We start from the raw sequence: 15,730 nt of genomic DNA, 5'->3' as shown, positions 1-15,730 counted from the left end.
CTCTACGGACGTCTTTTATAGATGTCTCCATGTCTATGGTTGTCCCCAGACTAGCCTCACAAATCCACCAGAACAAGCATACCACTTCCTAAAAGACCCAACCGAAGAAGCGACCAGTATACTACATTGGAAAGCCTACAAGCGAGTACCTCCCATCTCAAAGGAACCCTTCATAAAGACCCATCACAGCCATACATCTCTCGCTCCTCCTCAATTCCACCCATACTCCCCTACCGCCATGTCCAAGCCACACTGCAACCACCCCTCCATTTCCAAACCTCCATTTCCAAAACTCATCAGCCCATCTTCTCTTCAAGCATCTCTCTCTCCCTTCCTCTCTCTCCCTTCCTCTCTCTCCCTCTAACTCTACCTCCACCTCCACTGGCTGCACCTCTAAATGGCTGCGAAACGTCAAACTGCCCACCAACCACCACCAACCATCTCTCCACCCCTCCATCGCCTTCCCTCTACCAGCATCCCAAACAACCCTCTTACACTCCCAAACCTCCACCCCACCATCACCTTCCTCCAACTACCTCTGCCCCACCACTCCATCACCAGATCTACGTATCATCCGAGTCAATGCGCATACGCATCCCACACCAGGCAGACCAACCAGACCAACCAGTACAGCCAACCCAATACCAACATCCACCAAAACCACAACCAGGAAACCCAAAGTAAGGAAACCCTTACTTTCTTCACTTTCCTTCTTTTCCCCTTTCCTCTCTCTCCCTCTTTCTTCCCCTTCCACTCCATCAGGTTACCTGTTTGGGTGTTACAGGCTCGCCCCACTTGGGTGGGTGTCTCAGACAATGCCAAAAAAAAAGTGAAACCTGCCTCCCCTGGTGGCCCCAAGGGAAACCCGAGCCCGAGCCCGTTTGCCTTATCACTCTACATACCACGTTCTTCTGGACCAAAAGTTTGGTTTTTTTAATAGACGCTTGTTTTCAATTGACACTCCCGTTGTCATTGATTTCCCTGCATTTGCATTTGAACTTTAGCATTCCTAGACATCTGTTGTTGGGTACTGGTATTTTTCACTCCCAGTCCACAGAACCACCTGAGGTCACCAGAGCAAAGAGCAAAGAAAGAAGAAGAAGGAAGAGCATAGCATCCATCTACTCCCTCCTAATACTACATATCCTTATCTTTTCTTCATGTGGGCGGTGGCGCTGTTGGTGTTTCTGCCTGGTTACCTTCCCGGAGCGCTAGTGCTAGGGCAGCGACTCTGGCGGCAGCGGGACCGGTTGCACGGGGCGAAAAGGGTGCTTTTGGTGGATAAAGGCAGTTTTTCGCACTCCCAATTGGAGCTTTTGGCCAGTGTGTGGGAGGAGCTAGTGGACGTCAATTTGGCGCTGGAGAGCTCGAGGGAGGCTGAAAATTGGGGGTTTGGCTCGTGGCGAGACGGACATTTACATGCGCTAGTTAAAGTCGAACTTTGGGCTTTGGAATATGAAAAAGTGTTGTACTTGGACTGCGATACTCTTCCTAGAGACCTGCCTGGAGGAGGCCTGGTGGGAGACCTTTTGGCGGTAGAGGTCGCGCTGGGGGCAGTGGCTGCTGCTCCAGACGCTGGATGCCCAGATACGTTTAACAGTGGGGTGATGGTGCTTAGGCCGGGGAAAGAGACGTACGAGGAACTTAAGGAGGCTGCTAAGGAAGGCTTTTCGTATGATGGAGCTGACCAGGGGTTGTTTAATATGGTGTTTAACAGTGACCCAGATTGGCCTGGGCTCGCAGAATGGACTTTTTCGCAGCCAGAGATCAAGGCTCAGAAACCTGGAAGATGGGTGCCAGTACCGTATTTGTATAATACGGCTGCTGAGGTGGCAGGCCCGGCGCTTGGGTTTTACTCGCTGGCCGCTGATCGCCATTTCAAACCGCTGGTCAAGTGTGTGCACTTTATAGGACCTAGGAAGCCCTGGCATGGCGGTTTGGGCAGGTATACCGATGAATGGTGGGCTGCATGGCGGGACTTGGCGGGTGGAATGTCTGTGGAGGAGTTTACCAGAGGGAATGTGGCTGTTGTAAAGCAATTGAGTGTTCCTGGTGTTGGTGGTGGTGCTATGGAGGAGGATAAAACAGTGTATATTCCTTTGGAGAAACTGTTTTCTGTGGAGCTGGAATGTGCACCTCCCATGGCCAAAGTACCTTCGGAGCATCTGGAATATTTACCTCTTCAAGATGAAAATCCACTTTTTGTTGCTGATGTTCCTGTGGTGGAGTCTGGTGGACTCACACCTGCTGATTTATGTGATCCACTTAAGTACATCGCAGCATTTGGTCCTACTGTTGAAGATGCATCATGGGACGCTACAAGAGAAGCTCCTCCGATGGAGGAGCCCAAACAAGAACAGTTTGTGGACGAAATGAAGGCGTACAGGTCTCATTGGGAGGAACCAGAGAGGCACGAGCCAGTGGAGAGTATACTGCCAGAAGTTGTCCAGCCTCCAGAGGAGCCAAAAGTTGATGAGTTCCAAGAGGTTGTTCCAAAAGCACCACTAGACCCAGTAGAGTTCGAGGAACCAGAAGTCCCCATAGAGTCTCCACCAGTGCTTGATAACCTCAGTATCTTCCATACCCAGGTCGCTGAGCGTGTCTTCGACGATAGATCCAACTACACGCCCCAGCATAATCTTCTACTTAGAGAGAAGAAAGAGAAAGCTCTGGAATTGCCCAAGGTACCTATTTCGCCAAAGATACTTGGACCTCAAGTACTAGAAGCAGAGGAGTCACTGGATAGCGAGGAAGAAGCAGCAGAAGAAGTGCCAATTACGAGTGAAGCATCCAAAAAGGACGTTGAAGACCTTGTAGAAGATCTTCAAGAGGAACCTAAAAAGCCACAAGTCATGTTGGATCCGATTTTCCCATGGGAGCTTCGTCCATCCAAGGCAGCTGAAAGAACCTTCAGATACTAGGTGGGCAGAAGCCCTAAGATGGTGTTCCTAAGGGTATCCTGAATAATCGGACCCAAATATAATGTTTCAGACGCAGATAGAAAAGTTAATGAATTTTACTGGAAAGACGTCTTCGTCCAATGTAAAACCTCAATGGCTGCGAAACAGAAATGGCTGCAAAATACTACAAAGAATAAGCACATATTCTTTGGAATTGCACCATTAGGGCCAGTTTTGAGTAAACAGGCCATTTAACAACCGAAGAAACCACTAGAATCTCGATTTTCCGTGAAAAGCCAATTTTCCAGGCTTTTTTTCGTTCCTACTGAATACCCTTATAGGAAGGTGGGCGGAACTCGGTGTTCATGCGCAAACGTCACCGTTCTGACGCCACCAAACTTCAAACACCACCGTATTCTCGGATTTGGTCTGTCTTCCCAGTAGAAATCTCCCAATTGCCACCAGATACGTAAAAGCCTGATTCAGGGATATGTGGGCATCTCGTGTCACGTGACCATGGACCTCTTCTCGGTCTCATCCCTTGAACCCCACCAATTCCCCGGCCCCCGTACCCAATTACCTACTAGTAATTTGCTGAATATTCATGATCTGAGCTAAGCAGCATTTTCATGCAAATTTTTTTCTCAGACCTCTTCATTTGGTCCCGATTCTTATCCCCCTTCGCCAGTTACCCGGCCATGAAAAAATTTTTGCTAGAGAGCCTTATGCAGTATTCCCAGGGCCTAGCACCACTACACATAATACCTCTCATTAAAAAAAAAAAAGGAAGAATCCCACCTTTAGGACATCCCCTTATAAAACCCCCCTTTAGTAAACCTAAACAATCATGTCCAACGAGCTCCAGGAAGTTGATGCCGGCTTGATCGAGTCTAACTACGACAATGTCGTCTACTCTTTTGACGACTTGAACTTGAAGCCAGAGATCGTCAGAGGTATCTTCGGTTACGGTTACGAATCTCCTTCTGCCATTCAGCAGAGAGCTATCTTGCCAATCACTGAGGGTAGAGACGTTCTTGCTCAGGCTCAGTCTGGTACCGGTAAGACTGCCACTTTCACCATTTCTGCTTTGCAGAACATTGACGTGAACGAGAAGGCCACCCAGGCTTTGATCTTGGCTCCAACCAGAGAGTTGGCTTTGCAGATCCAGAACGTCATCAAGCACATTGGTTTGTACTTGAAGGTTTCTGTCCACGCCTCTATTGGTGGTACCTCTATGGCTGATGACATTGAGGCTTTCAGATCTGGTGTCCAGATTGTCGTTGGTACTCCAGGTAGAGTTTTCGACATGATCGACAGAAGATACTTCAAGACCCACAGAGTCAAGATGTTCATCTTGGATGAGGCCGATGAGATGTTGTCCTCTGGTTTCAAGGAGCAGATTTACAACATTTTCAAGTTGTTGCCAGAGACCACCCAGGTTGTCCTTTTGTCTGCCACCATGCCTCAGGACGTCTTGGAGGTTACCACCAAGTTCATGAACAACCCAGTCCGTATCTTGGTCAAGAAGGATGAGTTGACCTTGGAGGGTATTAAGCAGTACTACATTAACGTCGAGGAGGAGGAGTACAAGTTCGACTGTTTGTGTGACTTGTACGACTCTATCTCCGTCACCCAGGCCGTTATCTTCTGTAACACCAGATCTAAGGTTGAGTCCTTGATGGCCAAGTTGAAGGAGAACAACTTTACCGTCTCTGCTATCCACGCTGACTTGCCTCAAGGTGAGAGAGACACTATCATGAACGAGTTCAGATCTGGTTCTTCCAGAATCTTGATCTCCACTGACTTGTTGGCCAGAGGTATCGATGTCCAGCAGGTTTCCTTGGTCATTAACTACGACTTGCCAGCTAACAAGGAGAACTACATCCACAGAATCGGTAGAGGTGGTCGTTTCGGTAGAAAGGGTGTTGCCATCAACTTCGTCACCGCTCAGGACGTTGGTATGATGAGAGAGATCGAGAAGTTCTACTCCACCCAGATCGATGAGATGCCTGCTGACATTGGCTCTTTGTTCAGTTAAGCGGTATGTACCATACAGCGTATAGCGTGTTTATCTTCTTCCCCTAATCATTGCTACAAATTGAAAATATGTTTGAAGTGTTGTAGACCGCAAGTGTTTTGTAGAATGGGTGATTTAGTACCGTTGTGAACTTCAGGCCAGGCTGTATTTCGAACTGAGGTTGGTTTAGAACTTCCCTAGGCTAACCCATGAATTCATAAAGGATTGAAGCCATAAGAGGTTTTCATAAGGTAGGTAATCTTTGGAGGTTTGTTTTAAAGAATGGTTGCAATTGGAATGCTATCGTTTGCCCATAATTTCAAAATTGACATAATCATTGAATGACAAGCGAACAACACAAACAAAAGAATTCTTGAATTCTTTTTTCAAGGACCAAAGCACTTAAGCTCTTAAATTAATTCTTAAAGACCAAAGTAACCTTTTAAGTTTATATCATGGTCCCGTGAAAATATTGGTGGTGCTCGTCATCATGAGGAATTATGAGCTTTCTTACAATAAAACTGTGGTCACCTCAAACCATAAAGACTAAACTTGTTTGCCATGTGGTGGCACACTAATTTTTTCTTGGGCACCTCCACGAAACGTAAGATTTCATGTGTATCAAGATATGTAGAAAGTGTGGCCATAGTAACGCTTGCTATCATCGATTACATCACTGTGATTATGCATAATTCTAAAGTTCTATCTGTCGCTAAGATAAATCAAGTTTTCCTTGGGAAACCGTCATGGTCACCAGGGTAATATTGTAAATTTGCTGGGGCCACAGGTCTACCGAATTTATTGCGTTTTTATGAATTCTGCTTATGCCTTAACTGGGTTAATTAATTATACCTCGGCAAGCACTCATTAAAGCCATAGTTACGCAAACACATTGAACCCAGAGGTGCCAAAAAAATTTGGAAGAAATAGTCTTCTCTTACATCTTACAAAATCAAAGAATTAAATTATGTCGCCGAATATATTGACCCATGTAAAATAATTGTATATAAATAAAGATGCGAGAAATGAAAGGTGATTAACATGCCTCTATCAAACATAATCTGGAATCTCGAAATGAATAAATGGGGTGTTTGTTCCCACGGCAGGATAGTAAAGGCTGTCTTCTAAATCGTCTTCTTGGGTGGCAATGTTGACGTACGTCTTCTCGCTCACCAAGTCAGTCTCACCGTAAGAACCAAAACCAGCTTGGACCAAACCTCTTCTCACCCACGGCGAGTTAATGCCACTGAAATGGAATTCAACTTCTCTGTCGGCATAGTTGTTCAAGGCTCTGCGGATATCGACCAAGACTTGAATGGCGGTGGAATCAATAGATGGAACACAAGAGAAGTCGAAATGGACAACTCTCAAGATAGGTCTTGTGTCTTCTTCGTAGTTCTCCTCCTGGATCTTGCTGCCAAATCTCTCCTTCCAAAAAGGAAGTCTCCATCTCAATGGACCAGGGTCGTTCCATGGTCTGTCACCAGGGTTGGCATAAAGTCTTGGGTTACCTCTTCTGGTAATTCTCTTGGCCTCGTCAGCAACACGGTCAACCTGTTGAGAAGCGTTAGGGTAAGCAAACGCTTCCACTGGACGGAACACAAGAACACCAGGTGGTGGTGGTACGACTTGAACGTCACTATTAGTGTTGTACTGACTCAAAGGCACCCATCTAGTGTGGAACTTGACTCCTGGGTTCTGTGCAACCAATTCAGCAGCAGTAGGAACAGCCTTCTCTTCGCCAGCCTTGAACTTCTTCACACCAGTAGACTGGTAAGAAGTGTTGGACAAGACATTCTGGATCTCAACGTCAGAGTCAGTGGAGCTGATAGAAGAAGTTTCCTTGAAGTTGATGGTTGGGTTTACAACCTCAGCAACCTTGATCTTACCCAAGAACTCACCTTGAGGCTTGGTGACTCTGAACAAGAGAATGGCAGCGGAAGCAGCAATGGCAAAGTAAATACCAATCTCAATAGTAGAGAACACGGTAATGATAACAGCAATAAGGAACAAACCGCAGTCCAATGGAGCAACCTTCCACAAGTTCCAAGTAGCTCTCCAGTGGGAGATCAAGTCAGAAACAGCGTGGATAATGACAGCAGACAAAGTGGCCTTGGCAATGTAGAAGAAAGCGTCGGTCAAACAGTACAATGCAAGAAGAACCACACCACCAGTGAAAATACCGGCAAGAGGAGTTCTGACACCACACTTGGCCTTCAAAGCAGATCTGGAGAAAGAACCAGTGGCTGGGTAAGCGTTGAAGAAAGTACCAATCAAGTTGTTAACACCAATGGCAATCAACTCCTGGTCGGGAACAATCTTATAATCGTTAATTCTACCGAAAGACTTGGAAATGGCAATGTGCTCCAAAAGCAAAATGATGGTGGACACTGGAATTTCTGAAGCCATCTCATCGATGATACCGTCTGGGATGGTCATAGGACCAACGTGACGAAGACCAGATGGAACAACACCAATGGTCTTGATAGTGCTCTTGAAATCTTTCTTAGGACCGTCAAAGTCTCTAACATCTGGGTAAACGACACCCCAACAGATGGCAGTGGACACGATAAGAACAATGGCGTTTCTCAACTGTTGGATGTAGAAAAACCATTGCTTTCTGCGTGGCCAACGCTTCATGGCATAATCAGTGGAGAACTTCCAGGTGTACAAGATGAACAAAGGAACAAGACCAAAGGCAGCGTTCACGTTTGTGTCTGGAAGATGCTTAAGGGTATTAATGACGACCTTGTATGTTGGATCTCTAGTGTTCACAGCAGAACCGTAACCCATAAGAGCAGGCACTTGACCGCAAATAATGTTGAAAGCAGAACCAGACATGAAACCCATGACAGCAGGCAAGGAGATAAACTCCAAGATGAAACCAATACGAAGGATACCGATAGCAGCCGAAATACCACCACAAATCAACGACAAGAAAGTGGCAATTTCAGGAGCCGAGTAACGGTCACCAACAGATTCTTGGACATTAGCAATAACCTTACCAACTTGAAGAGACATCACGGCAACAGGACCAATAGAGACATCCTTGGAAGTGGCAAAGAAAGAATAAATGAACACACCGACGAAAGAAGAGTACAAACCGTACTCAGCAGGCAAACCAGCCAACTGAGCATAAGACATACTCTGTGGCACCAACACAACACCGACAGTGATACCGGCAACTAAGTCTCCATACAACCACTTACCGTTGTAGTGAAGAATCCACTTGGCAATAGGGAAAAGCGAAATGAAGTAGTTCTTGAGTTTCTGGCCCGGGTGAGAGACAAGGTCCTTACCGTAATCAACAACGTTAGGATCTTTTTCATAGTACTCTGGCACGACAACGCTTGGGTCGTAAGGCGTTGTGATGGGCTGGTGTTCTCTCTGGAACTCATGGCTTTGTACTCTCGAAGCCCTGGAAGATTCGTATCTTTGTACCTCAGGAACGCTGGAAACAGCTTCCTCCATTGAGAAAGCATCCTGAACTCCCATTTTTGAAGGTATTTGGCGACTTGAAGCTTCTTGAAAAATGGCTGCGAAAAAGGTCTTCTAGAAGCACCAGTATATATATTAATGGGAAAAGCTCGTAATGACGAGAAATTAATGCTGTGGGTACAATGGAAAATTGATCCAATGTAGATGCAAGAAAACGTAAAATGCAATAAAACGTAGAAAAAAAAAAAAAAAAAGAAGTCGTACCTTAAGGCGGTATTCCTCAATGTGGTTGTGGCTACTTTCTTATATAAATGAGTATTACAATCCACAGTTTTTCCATTGAGCCCAAGTCACGTGTGGAAGCCCAGATTTCCACTCCAGGCTTCGATTTTGCCAGGAAAAATTGGGATAATGGGTATTCCTGGGTGGTAGATGCCGCCTAGCCTGTCAAAATAACAAAACCCCAACTCTAAGGCTCCAAATGGCTACCCCCTGTTTGCCACCAGGCAATTGCAATTGCTGCGAAAAATCTCATCTGGTCACGTGCCGTGTTGCAATGTGTGTGAAATGTTAACAAAATGCAGACGTTCTGAGATGGCAATTTTTTTGCTTCATCTGCATTTAATCGGTGACATAAGCGATGGACTAAGAGACACAAAGAGATGGAAAGAAAGCAATTGGAAACGCCCTGAAAAAAAAAAAAGAAAAAGGCTGATAACGGAAAAAGTATTCAAATTACAAATTGTATTTTCAGGTGGTTGCGTCATTGGAAGTCTCCCCCAAATTTCCATTTCTTGGTCCCACATGTGGGTCCCTTTTTTCTCCAAACCAAATGGTTATACGCATTTTTCGCAACCACATTCTGTGCGTTGATCGCATTGTAGACAAGAGCTTATCACGTCAATTCTACTCCACAATTGTACCAGGAGGTTTCAGCCGCCTCAGGCACACCCGCCTTGCCCTGGAGGCTTTGAAGGGGAAGGAGGGGCGCCAGAAAGGAGAGATAGCCTCATGTGCTGATACTAAAGGTCTTCATGTGTATTCGTATTTTACCCCGATATACCTGGTCAACGGTCATCCGGCGTCTAATTGGTGGCTTCAAGCTCATCCACCATTTTTCTGTATTCTTGCTGCTTGTAGCACTGATCCAAGAACACCTTGTACTTGCACGCCAACAATCTGCGGTCTGGGTGCTCTTCCTTGTGTGGCATCACAACCTTACCTGGGCCAGTGAGCTTCTCCATAGTCTGCCACAATCTGTCACCTGGGTCTGTGGTGCCAGCTGTGGTGATTGAGGAGCTCTGCTTCTTCTTGGCGTCAGACAAGCTGGTCAATGGCTTGAATTCGCTTCTGGCCTTGGCAGCCAATCCCTTGGAAACCTTCTGCGAAGTGTTCAGCTTCGAACCAAAAGATAACGTTTGTTCATCTTCTGAGTCACTACCAGAAAGAGACGCAGCACGGCCTGATTTAGGCGACTTGGGCGGAGCACTTTGGTTGAAGTAGTCCTGAGGCTCCTCGCCTAATCTGCTCATCTGCATTGGGTTACCACCGTATCCGATAGAGCCCAAGTTGGTATGAGAGGCAGTGGCAGATGGGGCGGTATAGGGCGATCCCAAGGGGGATCCGCCATCCCTCTTTTCTTCCTTTTGGCCAGCATTCTTCAAGTCAGTTTGAGACTTGGCCAAAGAGTTCTTTCTGGCACGGCCCCCGCTGGTGACATGCTCCTCAACAGACTCCTGGGCGGCAACGGCACCCAACAAGGCACTACCGAAAACAACAGCAGCATCAATGTATCTTGGAATGATAATTGGCATGCCAGTACAGTCAGCAAGCAATCTCATCAACAAACCGTTACGGCACTGTCCACCACTCATGTACACACACTTAATACGGTGGCCGCCCTTCTCCATCTCTTCAATAATCTGTCTGGTTTGCTGGGCGATAAACTCACAAGCACCAAAGTATTGAATAGCCAAGTCCTTGACGGAAGAGTCCATAGACTGACCAATAATGTTGGCACGCATGTTAGGGTCAGCGATTGGGGATCTGTTACCGTGGAAGTCACCGTAGAAGAAAATGTGCTTGGCCAAAGCGACAACAGATCTGCTCTTGGTCTCAGAGACCATGTTCTCCAAAACCAAGTTCAAGTAATCAAACTTGGACAAGTTGGAGGCATCTGCCAAGTGCACCAACTCACCGTGAGCTGGGTGGGTAGACAAAACGTGGGCCAAAAGAGCACCAGTACAAGATTGACCACCCTCAGCAAGCCAGTAGCCAGGGGCCATCACATCTCTGTATGGACCCCACACACCTTGCACGAAGCAAGGGTCCTTGGTCATCGAAACGTGACAAGTGGAAGTACCGGCAACAGCGGCAATACGGCCACAGGCAGTCTCCATAGAGCCATTGGAGTCTTGAGACAATTCAGGGTGGGTTGGAAGGTCGACCTTACCAGCGACGGTACCGATCCATCCTGCGTAAGCATCAATGACACCACTTCCAACAATTGTCTCGGTGGTCAAACCCAATTCATCGGCAGACTTGGCTGTGAGCTTACCGACAATATCACCGGCACTCAAAAACTTACCGTTCTTGCCGGGAACACCACCCAACTTTTCGAAGTCGTTTGCAGCCAACTCAGGCAACTGCACGCCCTCCAAGAATTCCTTAGACCAACCGGTCTCAGATCCGTCAACGCCAATTGGAACGAAACCTTGCTTACAAACTGTAGAACAGTAAGAACGGGCTTCGGAGCCGGTGGCCTTGTGGGTCAAGTAGTCAGCCAAATCATAGAACTTCAAGTCATCCAAACCGTTAGGTCTGTTGTGCTTCAACCACTTAATCTTTGGCAATTCCATCTCGATGGACATCTGACCACCCACGTACTTGAGAGCCTTATCGCCAGTGGCATTGATCTCGTTGGTCTCCTCTGGAGCACGGTGGTCCATCCACAAGATAATGTTAGTCTTGTCATCAGCAAAGTCAGGCCCAACAGCAGCTGGAGCGTCCTTAGACTCAGAAATAGCGACAAGAGAACAAGTAGCATCGAAACCGATACCAAAAACCTCGGAACCATCTACACCTGAGTCGCGAAGCACGCTCTTGACACAGAAACAGATGGCATTCCAAATCTCCGTGGAGTTTTGGGTAATGTGGTTTCTCTTCAACTCATGACGAGTGATTGGACGCTCACAGAGGCCCAAGATCAACCCGTTCGTGTCAATGATACAGGCTCTAGCGGAACCAGTTCCAACATCGACACCAACAAAGTAAACGTCAGGTTGAGGCTGGTTGTTCAACTGATGAGTGTTGAAGAAAGAGGACTTTCTAGAAGACAAGCTTGTGTGGGACTTGTTGAACGCCATGCTTGCAATAAATGTCGATGAGATGGAGTAGAAAGCTGGAATTACTGATGGCCTGGGGAACCATAGACCCCTTTATATGGTTGCTGGCACATTGTGCAGGAGGAAGATAGTAGAACAAACTAGGCCACCTAAAAGGCAACCTTTCCAAACGGGAACAATAGGCCCGTTAATTTAAAGAAAGCAGGAACTATAGCTTCTTTTGGTCATTCATCCGAAACGCCTTTCAATTATCAAAGTAACTCCACCGCTCGACTTGCTATCAGTTACTTGAGGCAATTTGCAATCTTGTGTCAAGACCGAGACACACCCGTGCCGCACCTAGCCAGTCCGAGAATGAGGCCATGACGTCTTTGAGCAAGTGGAGTGGGGTGGGCCGGTAGCGTGGGAAAAAGGTCAGGAGACGTGGTGTCACGCGTGTCACGTGACGGGTCACGTGCATTCTCACTTCAGCTGGTACTTCAGCACCGCATCCACCAAAAAGTCAAACTGCTCAGTGTTTTCCACAGCAGCACGAACGTGGGAAGCAGCAATTCTGCGAACACCAGCCGACTTGGCTTCACTGATAGCAGCTTCCACCAAATTGGCCATGAAAATCTCCAACGCACGACCCACAACGATAGGCGTAGCCTGAGCAACTTTGCCAATCTCTTCGTCAGACTGCATGATTTTCTTAATTCTGGCAGCAGGAAAGTGAGTTTTGATTTTATCGAAAGAAGCGAGAATCGTGTCTTCGGAAACTCTTGGTTCTTCACTTTTCTGCTCCACAGGCGCCACGGGCGCCGATTCTTCTTTTTCGTCTGGGGGATTTATCAACGAACTGATGTCTGCCATTATGTGTTTTGGATAGAAAAAGGCTTTCTCTGCATAGAAGGAAGGGAGAATCTGGCGGAAACCAAGGGTATTTAAATACTCGCGAAGAGGCCAAGGGAGAAGCAGGCTGACGGTGGAGGGTGGGTTGTATGCAGGTCGGCTCCAAAAAAAAACACTCCCACAGAAACCACAGAAACCAACAAAAAGGGGCTCTCTAGAGGAAGTAGATGATTTTTATTTATAGATGCTCTCTAAATCTCTCAAGGTCTCTTAGAGTATCGTCTTTTTTTTTGTGGTGTGTGCATTTTGCTGGCTTTGTTGGTGCTACTGGTGGGCCTCTCCTGGGCCGTTTACGCACTGTGGTACAGCGATGAGATGTGCCATACAGAGCGCAGCAGGAAAATGGCAGTTTGCCAGGGAGAGGTATAAATAGGAGAGGATTTCCTGGTGGGAAGGCATTTTATGGATTTTTGGCTCATGGGGGGGTTGACGTGGATACTGGAGTTTTTTTGGAGGATTTTGGAGATTGTGGTGATTTTATTTCATGGTTTTACTGGCCCCTTGTTTTGATCGAATGGCTCTCGTTTTGTGTAATTAGTATGTTTTTCGCAGCCATTCATGAAAGATGAGTAGATGGCTGGGGATGTTCAGGAAAGACACACAAAGGCGGAATGGAAAAGTTAGAGAGTAAGTGAGTGGTGGAGGGTAGTGGAGGGCAAAGCGGATCTGGCTTTTCAATGTTACGTTTTGGGATTGAATAGGGATGGATGGCTTAAGGGCCTGTAGTGTACCACTAACCGACGGTTCCGTAGACAATGAAATAGTCGGTTGGAGTTGTATTTGGGTTTTAGGTTGGAGTGGCTCCATCGATTTAGACCTTAAGCCACCATCCTTAGTCACCAAGGATTGAATTCTAATTAAAGCACAAGACATGGAGCACGATGTCAATTGCCCAGTTAACCTGCAACCCTCTACATCAGATCTACAACACCTTCTCCTCCTAAATATCCATTACTTTTATTCATCACCATAACGTCATAATCATTCCCTAGTCCGGCTAGGGCTCCAGCGGCGGTATACCATCTCGCAGACTTTAAACAGCTGCAAAAGACGTATAAGCTTTACTCTGGGGTGTTCTTTTGTCTCCCAGATTTCACCTAATTGCTCAATTGACGGTTGCTCGACATAAGCAAACACTAGCGTCTTCTTGACGCCTCCAACAACTCGAGCAACGGCCATGGTCTCTTCCCAAGACCTTCTCTCGTCTGCTGCGGTAACAAGAATGCCAAACTCTGCGTGGTGGAAAGGAGGACCACGCTTGTAAAGTAGATATTCACAGCCAAACTTGATACCATCGCGTACACACCAACCAAGGCTTCGGTAGTGGTGGTAAACGACGTACTTCTGAAGGAGGGCTCGAAGAATAGAAATAAACTCGTCGTCTGTGGCTTCAGGGGCACCAAGGAAAGCCATTCTTTTCATGAGTTCAAGGTCTCCAAGCGGTTCCAGCTCAGGATCTACCCGAACCTCTGCAACTTCCAATGCATACACCAAAAAGAACGCTTCAACGACATCAAGTTGAAGAAACTCCAACTTTTCAAGCTCCTCAAGCTCATCTTCTAGCACCACAGGCGACAGCTTATCCCCCACAACCTTCGATTCAGTATTAGCCTCAGCCATCTTCACCTTAAGCTCCTCCCACTGAGCCTTCTCTTCCTCGTTCAACTCCCTCTTCCTCTCCTCGGTCTCAAACCGTTGATGTTGAGCACGCAACTCCTTGAATTCCCTTCTCTTACGACGTCTTTCACTCGTCACAGCTTCACTAGACCGTTCCTGACCCAGTACACGAGCCCTAAACGTAGGTTCCAGTCGAGACAACGTTCCCTTACCGAAAAACCCATCGTTCCAGCACCTCTGCATGTCCCCACGTCCCTGACAGCAAAAACACCCGGCTCCTCCAAGCCAATCCTGATCTTGGGCGCCCTGGGAGGTGAAGATAAGTACATACAAGCCATACGGATCCATAGCCAGAGCCACGAAGCGCCATTGGTCACATTGACCAACGGGAGCTCGCCTCGCGTGTCTACGGAAAGCTCGACTGGGAGAGGGTTACGGTGGATGCGGTTTAGTTCCTTGCGGTTCTTCTTAGCCATAGTTGATTCTCTGGATGTTAGTTAACTGGTCCATACAATAAAGAAGCACCTCAGATACCGTAGTAGTCTATTTGTGGCTCACAGCGTGATCTTCGAGCAACACGAAAAGTTTTTGTCATCTTAGGCGAATGGTAGATTGAAAACATACGTTTTATGGTAAGTTGGTATTACAATGTAGAGTAAGTCATGATGAGGTTTCTGGGTCTTTCACTTTTTTTTTTCGTAGTGAGCCTTATACAACTGTGCGGGTAACACCGTGGGTGGTTAAGAGGAAGAGAGAGGTGGTTAGAAGAGGTGCTTAGAGAAGGTGGAGTTTGCTGGTTTTGGTTGTTACTTAGGCTTAATAAAAATTTCTTGTTTTGGTTTTTTGACTTTTTTTATCGCGTTTATTCGCTTACCAAGCCAAGCTTCGTCCATTGTCACTGCGAGCCCTAGGTTATCTATGGGATTCAGACTGGACAGTGGATTTGGACAGGGGGAGAAATTAGGAGTTGGATGGGTTATTTAGGGGGTTATTCTGGTCTGTACTATGCGTATGAGGTGGTTTTTTAGGGGTTCTGGAGGTTTGGTGGGGGAGAATAAATGGCTGCAAAATGAGCTCGACTGGAGAGGTACGAGTGAGGAAGGGAAGGAAGTGGCACTTCGTTGGCTGTGGTGTTCTAATTTTACTAATATTTTCTTGAGGCTTTTTAAGGCTTTTAGGGCGACTTGGTATATTTACTGGGTTTGGAGTGCCGTTTTGGATGAGTTGGTGGAGGGTAAGTCCAGCAGAGTGAGAGGCTAGTATAATGAAAGGCAATCGTGACGGGTGACAAATAAGGCGTTTTTGTCTGCTTAAAATAATGGAAAGTTCACTCTTTAAGCTCGTCTTTGATGTTTTGTCTTCGCTGTTTGCCGCTTGCTTTGTTGCTTCCCCAAGTGAAGTGCCTCTTTGGCTGATGGTGCCTTACTGAGCAAGAACACTGGGAAAGAGCAAAAAACAAGCACAAACATGGGCAAAATCATACTTCTAATATTACTCTTGGCTGCCTTAGTGTTGGCGTAAAA

The 15,730-nt window shown here is 46.7% G+C and overlaps 6 protein-coding genes across 6 annotated transcripts; 2 read left to right on the top strand and 4 right to left on the bottom strand. All coding sequences in view use genetic code 12, as the record gives it.

The window, feature by feature from the left end:
• Nucleotides 1–1,160: 1,160 nt before the first annotated feature.
• CXQ85_001201 (glycogenin glucosyltransferase) lies at nucleotides 1,161–2,921 on the top strand (the record flags this gene model as incomplete). The annotated part of the gene is made up of 1 exon (XM_025484918.1): nucleotides 1,161–2,921. The coding sequence occupies one exon, from the start codon at nucleotides 1,161–1,163 to the stop codon at nucleotides 2,919–2,921; it is 1,761 nt and encodes a 586-aa protein (XP_025339849.1).
• An 826-nt stretch (nucleotides 2,922–3,747) lies between these two features.
• TIF (translation initiation factor eIF4A) lies at nucleotides 3,748–4,938 on the top strand (the record flags this gene model as incomplete). Its single annotated transcript, XM_025484917.1, has 1 exon — nucleotides 3,748–4,938. The coding sequence occupies one exon, from the start codon at nucleotides 3,748–3,750 to the stop codon at nucleotides 4,936–4,938; it is 1,191 nt and encodes a 396-aa protein (XP_025339848.1).
• A 1,029-nt stretch (nucleotides 4,939–5,967) lies between these two features.
• SUL2 (sulfate permease) lies at nucleotides 5,968–8,412 on the bottom strand (the record flags this gene model as incomplete). Its single annotated transcript, XM_025484916.1, has 1 exon — nucleotides 5,968–8,412. The coding sequence occupies one exon, from the start codon at nucleotides 8,410–8,412 to the stop codon at nucleotides 5,968–5,970; it is 2,445 nt and encodes an 814-aa protein (XP_025339847.1).
• A 1,028-nt stretch (nucleotides 8,413–9,440) lies between these two features.
• On the bottom strand, nucleotides 9,441–11,720 carry CXQ85_001198 (putative phosphotransferase; the record flags this gene model as incomplete). The annotated part of the gene is made up of 1 exon (XM_025484915.1): nucleotides 9,441–11,720. The coding sequence occupies one exon, from the start codon at nucleotides 11,718–11,720 to the stop codon at nucleotides 9,441–9,443; it is 2,280 nt and encodes a 759-aa protein (XP_025339846.1).
• A 441-nt stretch (nucleotides 11,721–12,161) lies between these two features.
• On the bottom strand, nucleotides 12,162–12,551 carry HFL2 (negative cofactor 2 transcription regulator complex subunit; the record flags this gene model as incomplete). Its single annotated transcript, XM_025484914.1, has 1 exon — nucleotides 12,162–12,551. The coding sequence occupies one exon, from the start codon at nucleotides 12,549–12,551 to the stop codon at nucleotides 12,162–12,164; it is 390 nt and encodes a 129-aa protein (XP_025339845.1).
• A 1,020-nt stretch (nucleotides 12,552–13,571) lies between these two features.
• Nucleotides 13,572–14,450, bottom strand: SEN2 (tRNA splicing endonuclease subunit; the record flags this gene model as incomplete). Its single annotated transcript, XM_025484913.1, has 1 exon — nucleotides 13,572–14,450. One exon carries the CDS (start codon nucleotides 14,448–14,450, stop codon nucleotides 13,572–13,574), a length of 879 nt encoding a protein of 292 aa, XP_025339844.1.
• Between the last annotated feature and the right edge of the window lie 1,280 nt (nucleotides 14,451–15,730).

Source organism: Candidozyma haemuli (genome assembly GCF_002926055.2).
Source record: "Candidozyma haemuli strain B11899 chromosome Unknown B_2014730914, whole genome shotgun sequence".
Lineage (NCBI taxonomy): Eukaryota > Fungi > Ascomycota > Pichiomycetes > Serinales > Metschnikowiaceae > Candidozyma > Candidozyma haemuli.
This window is presented reverse-complemented; position numbering and strand designations above follow the sequence as displayed.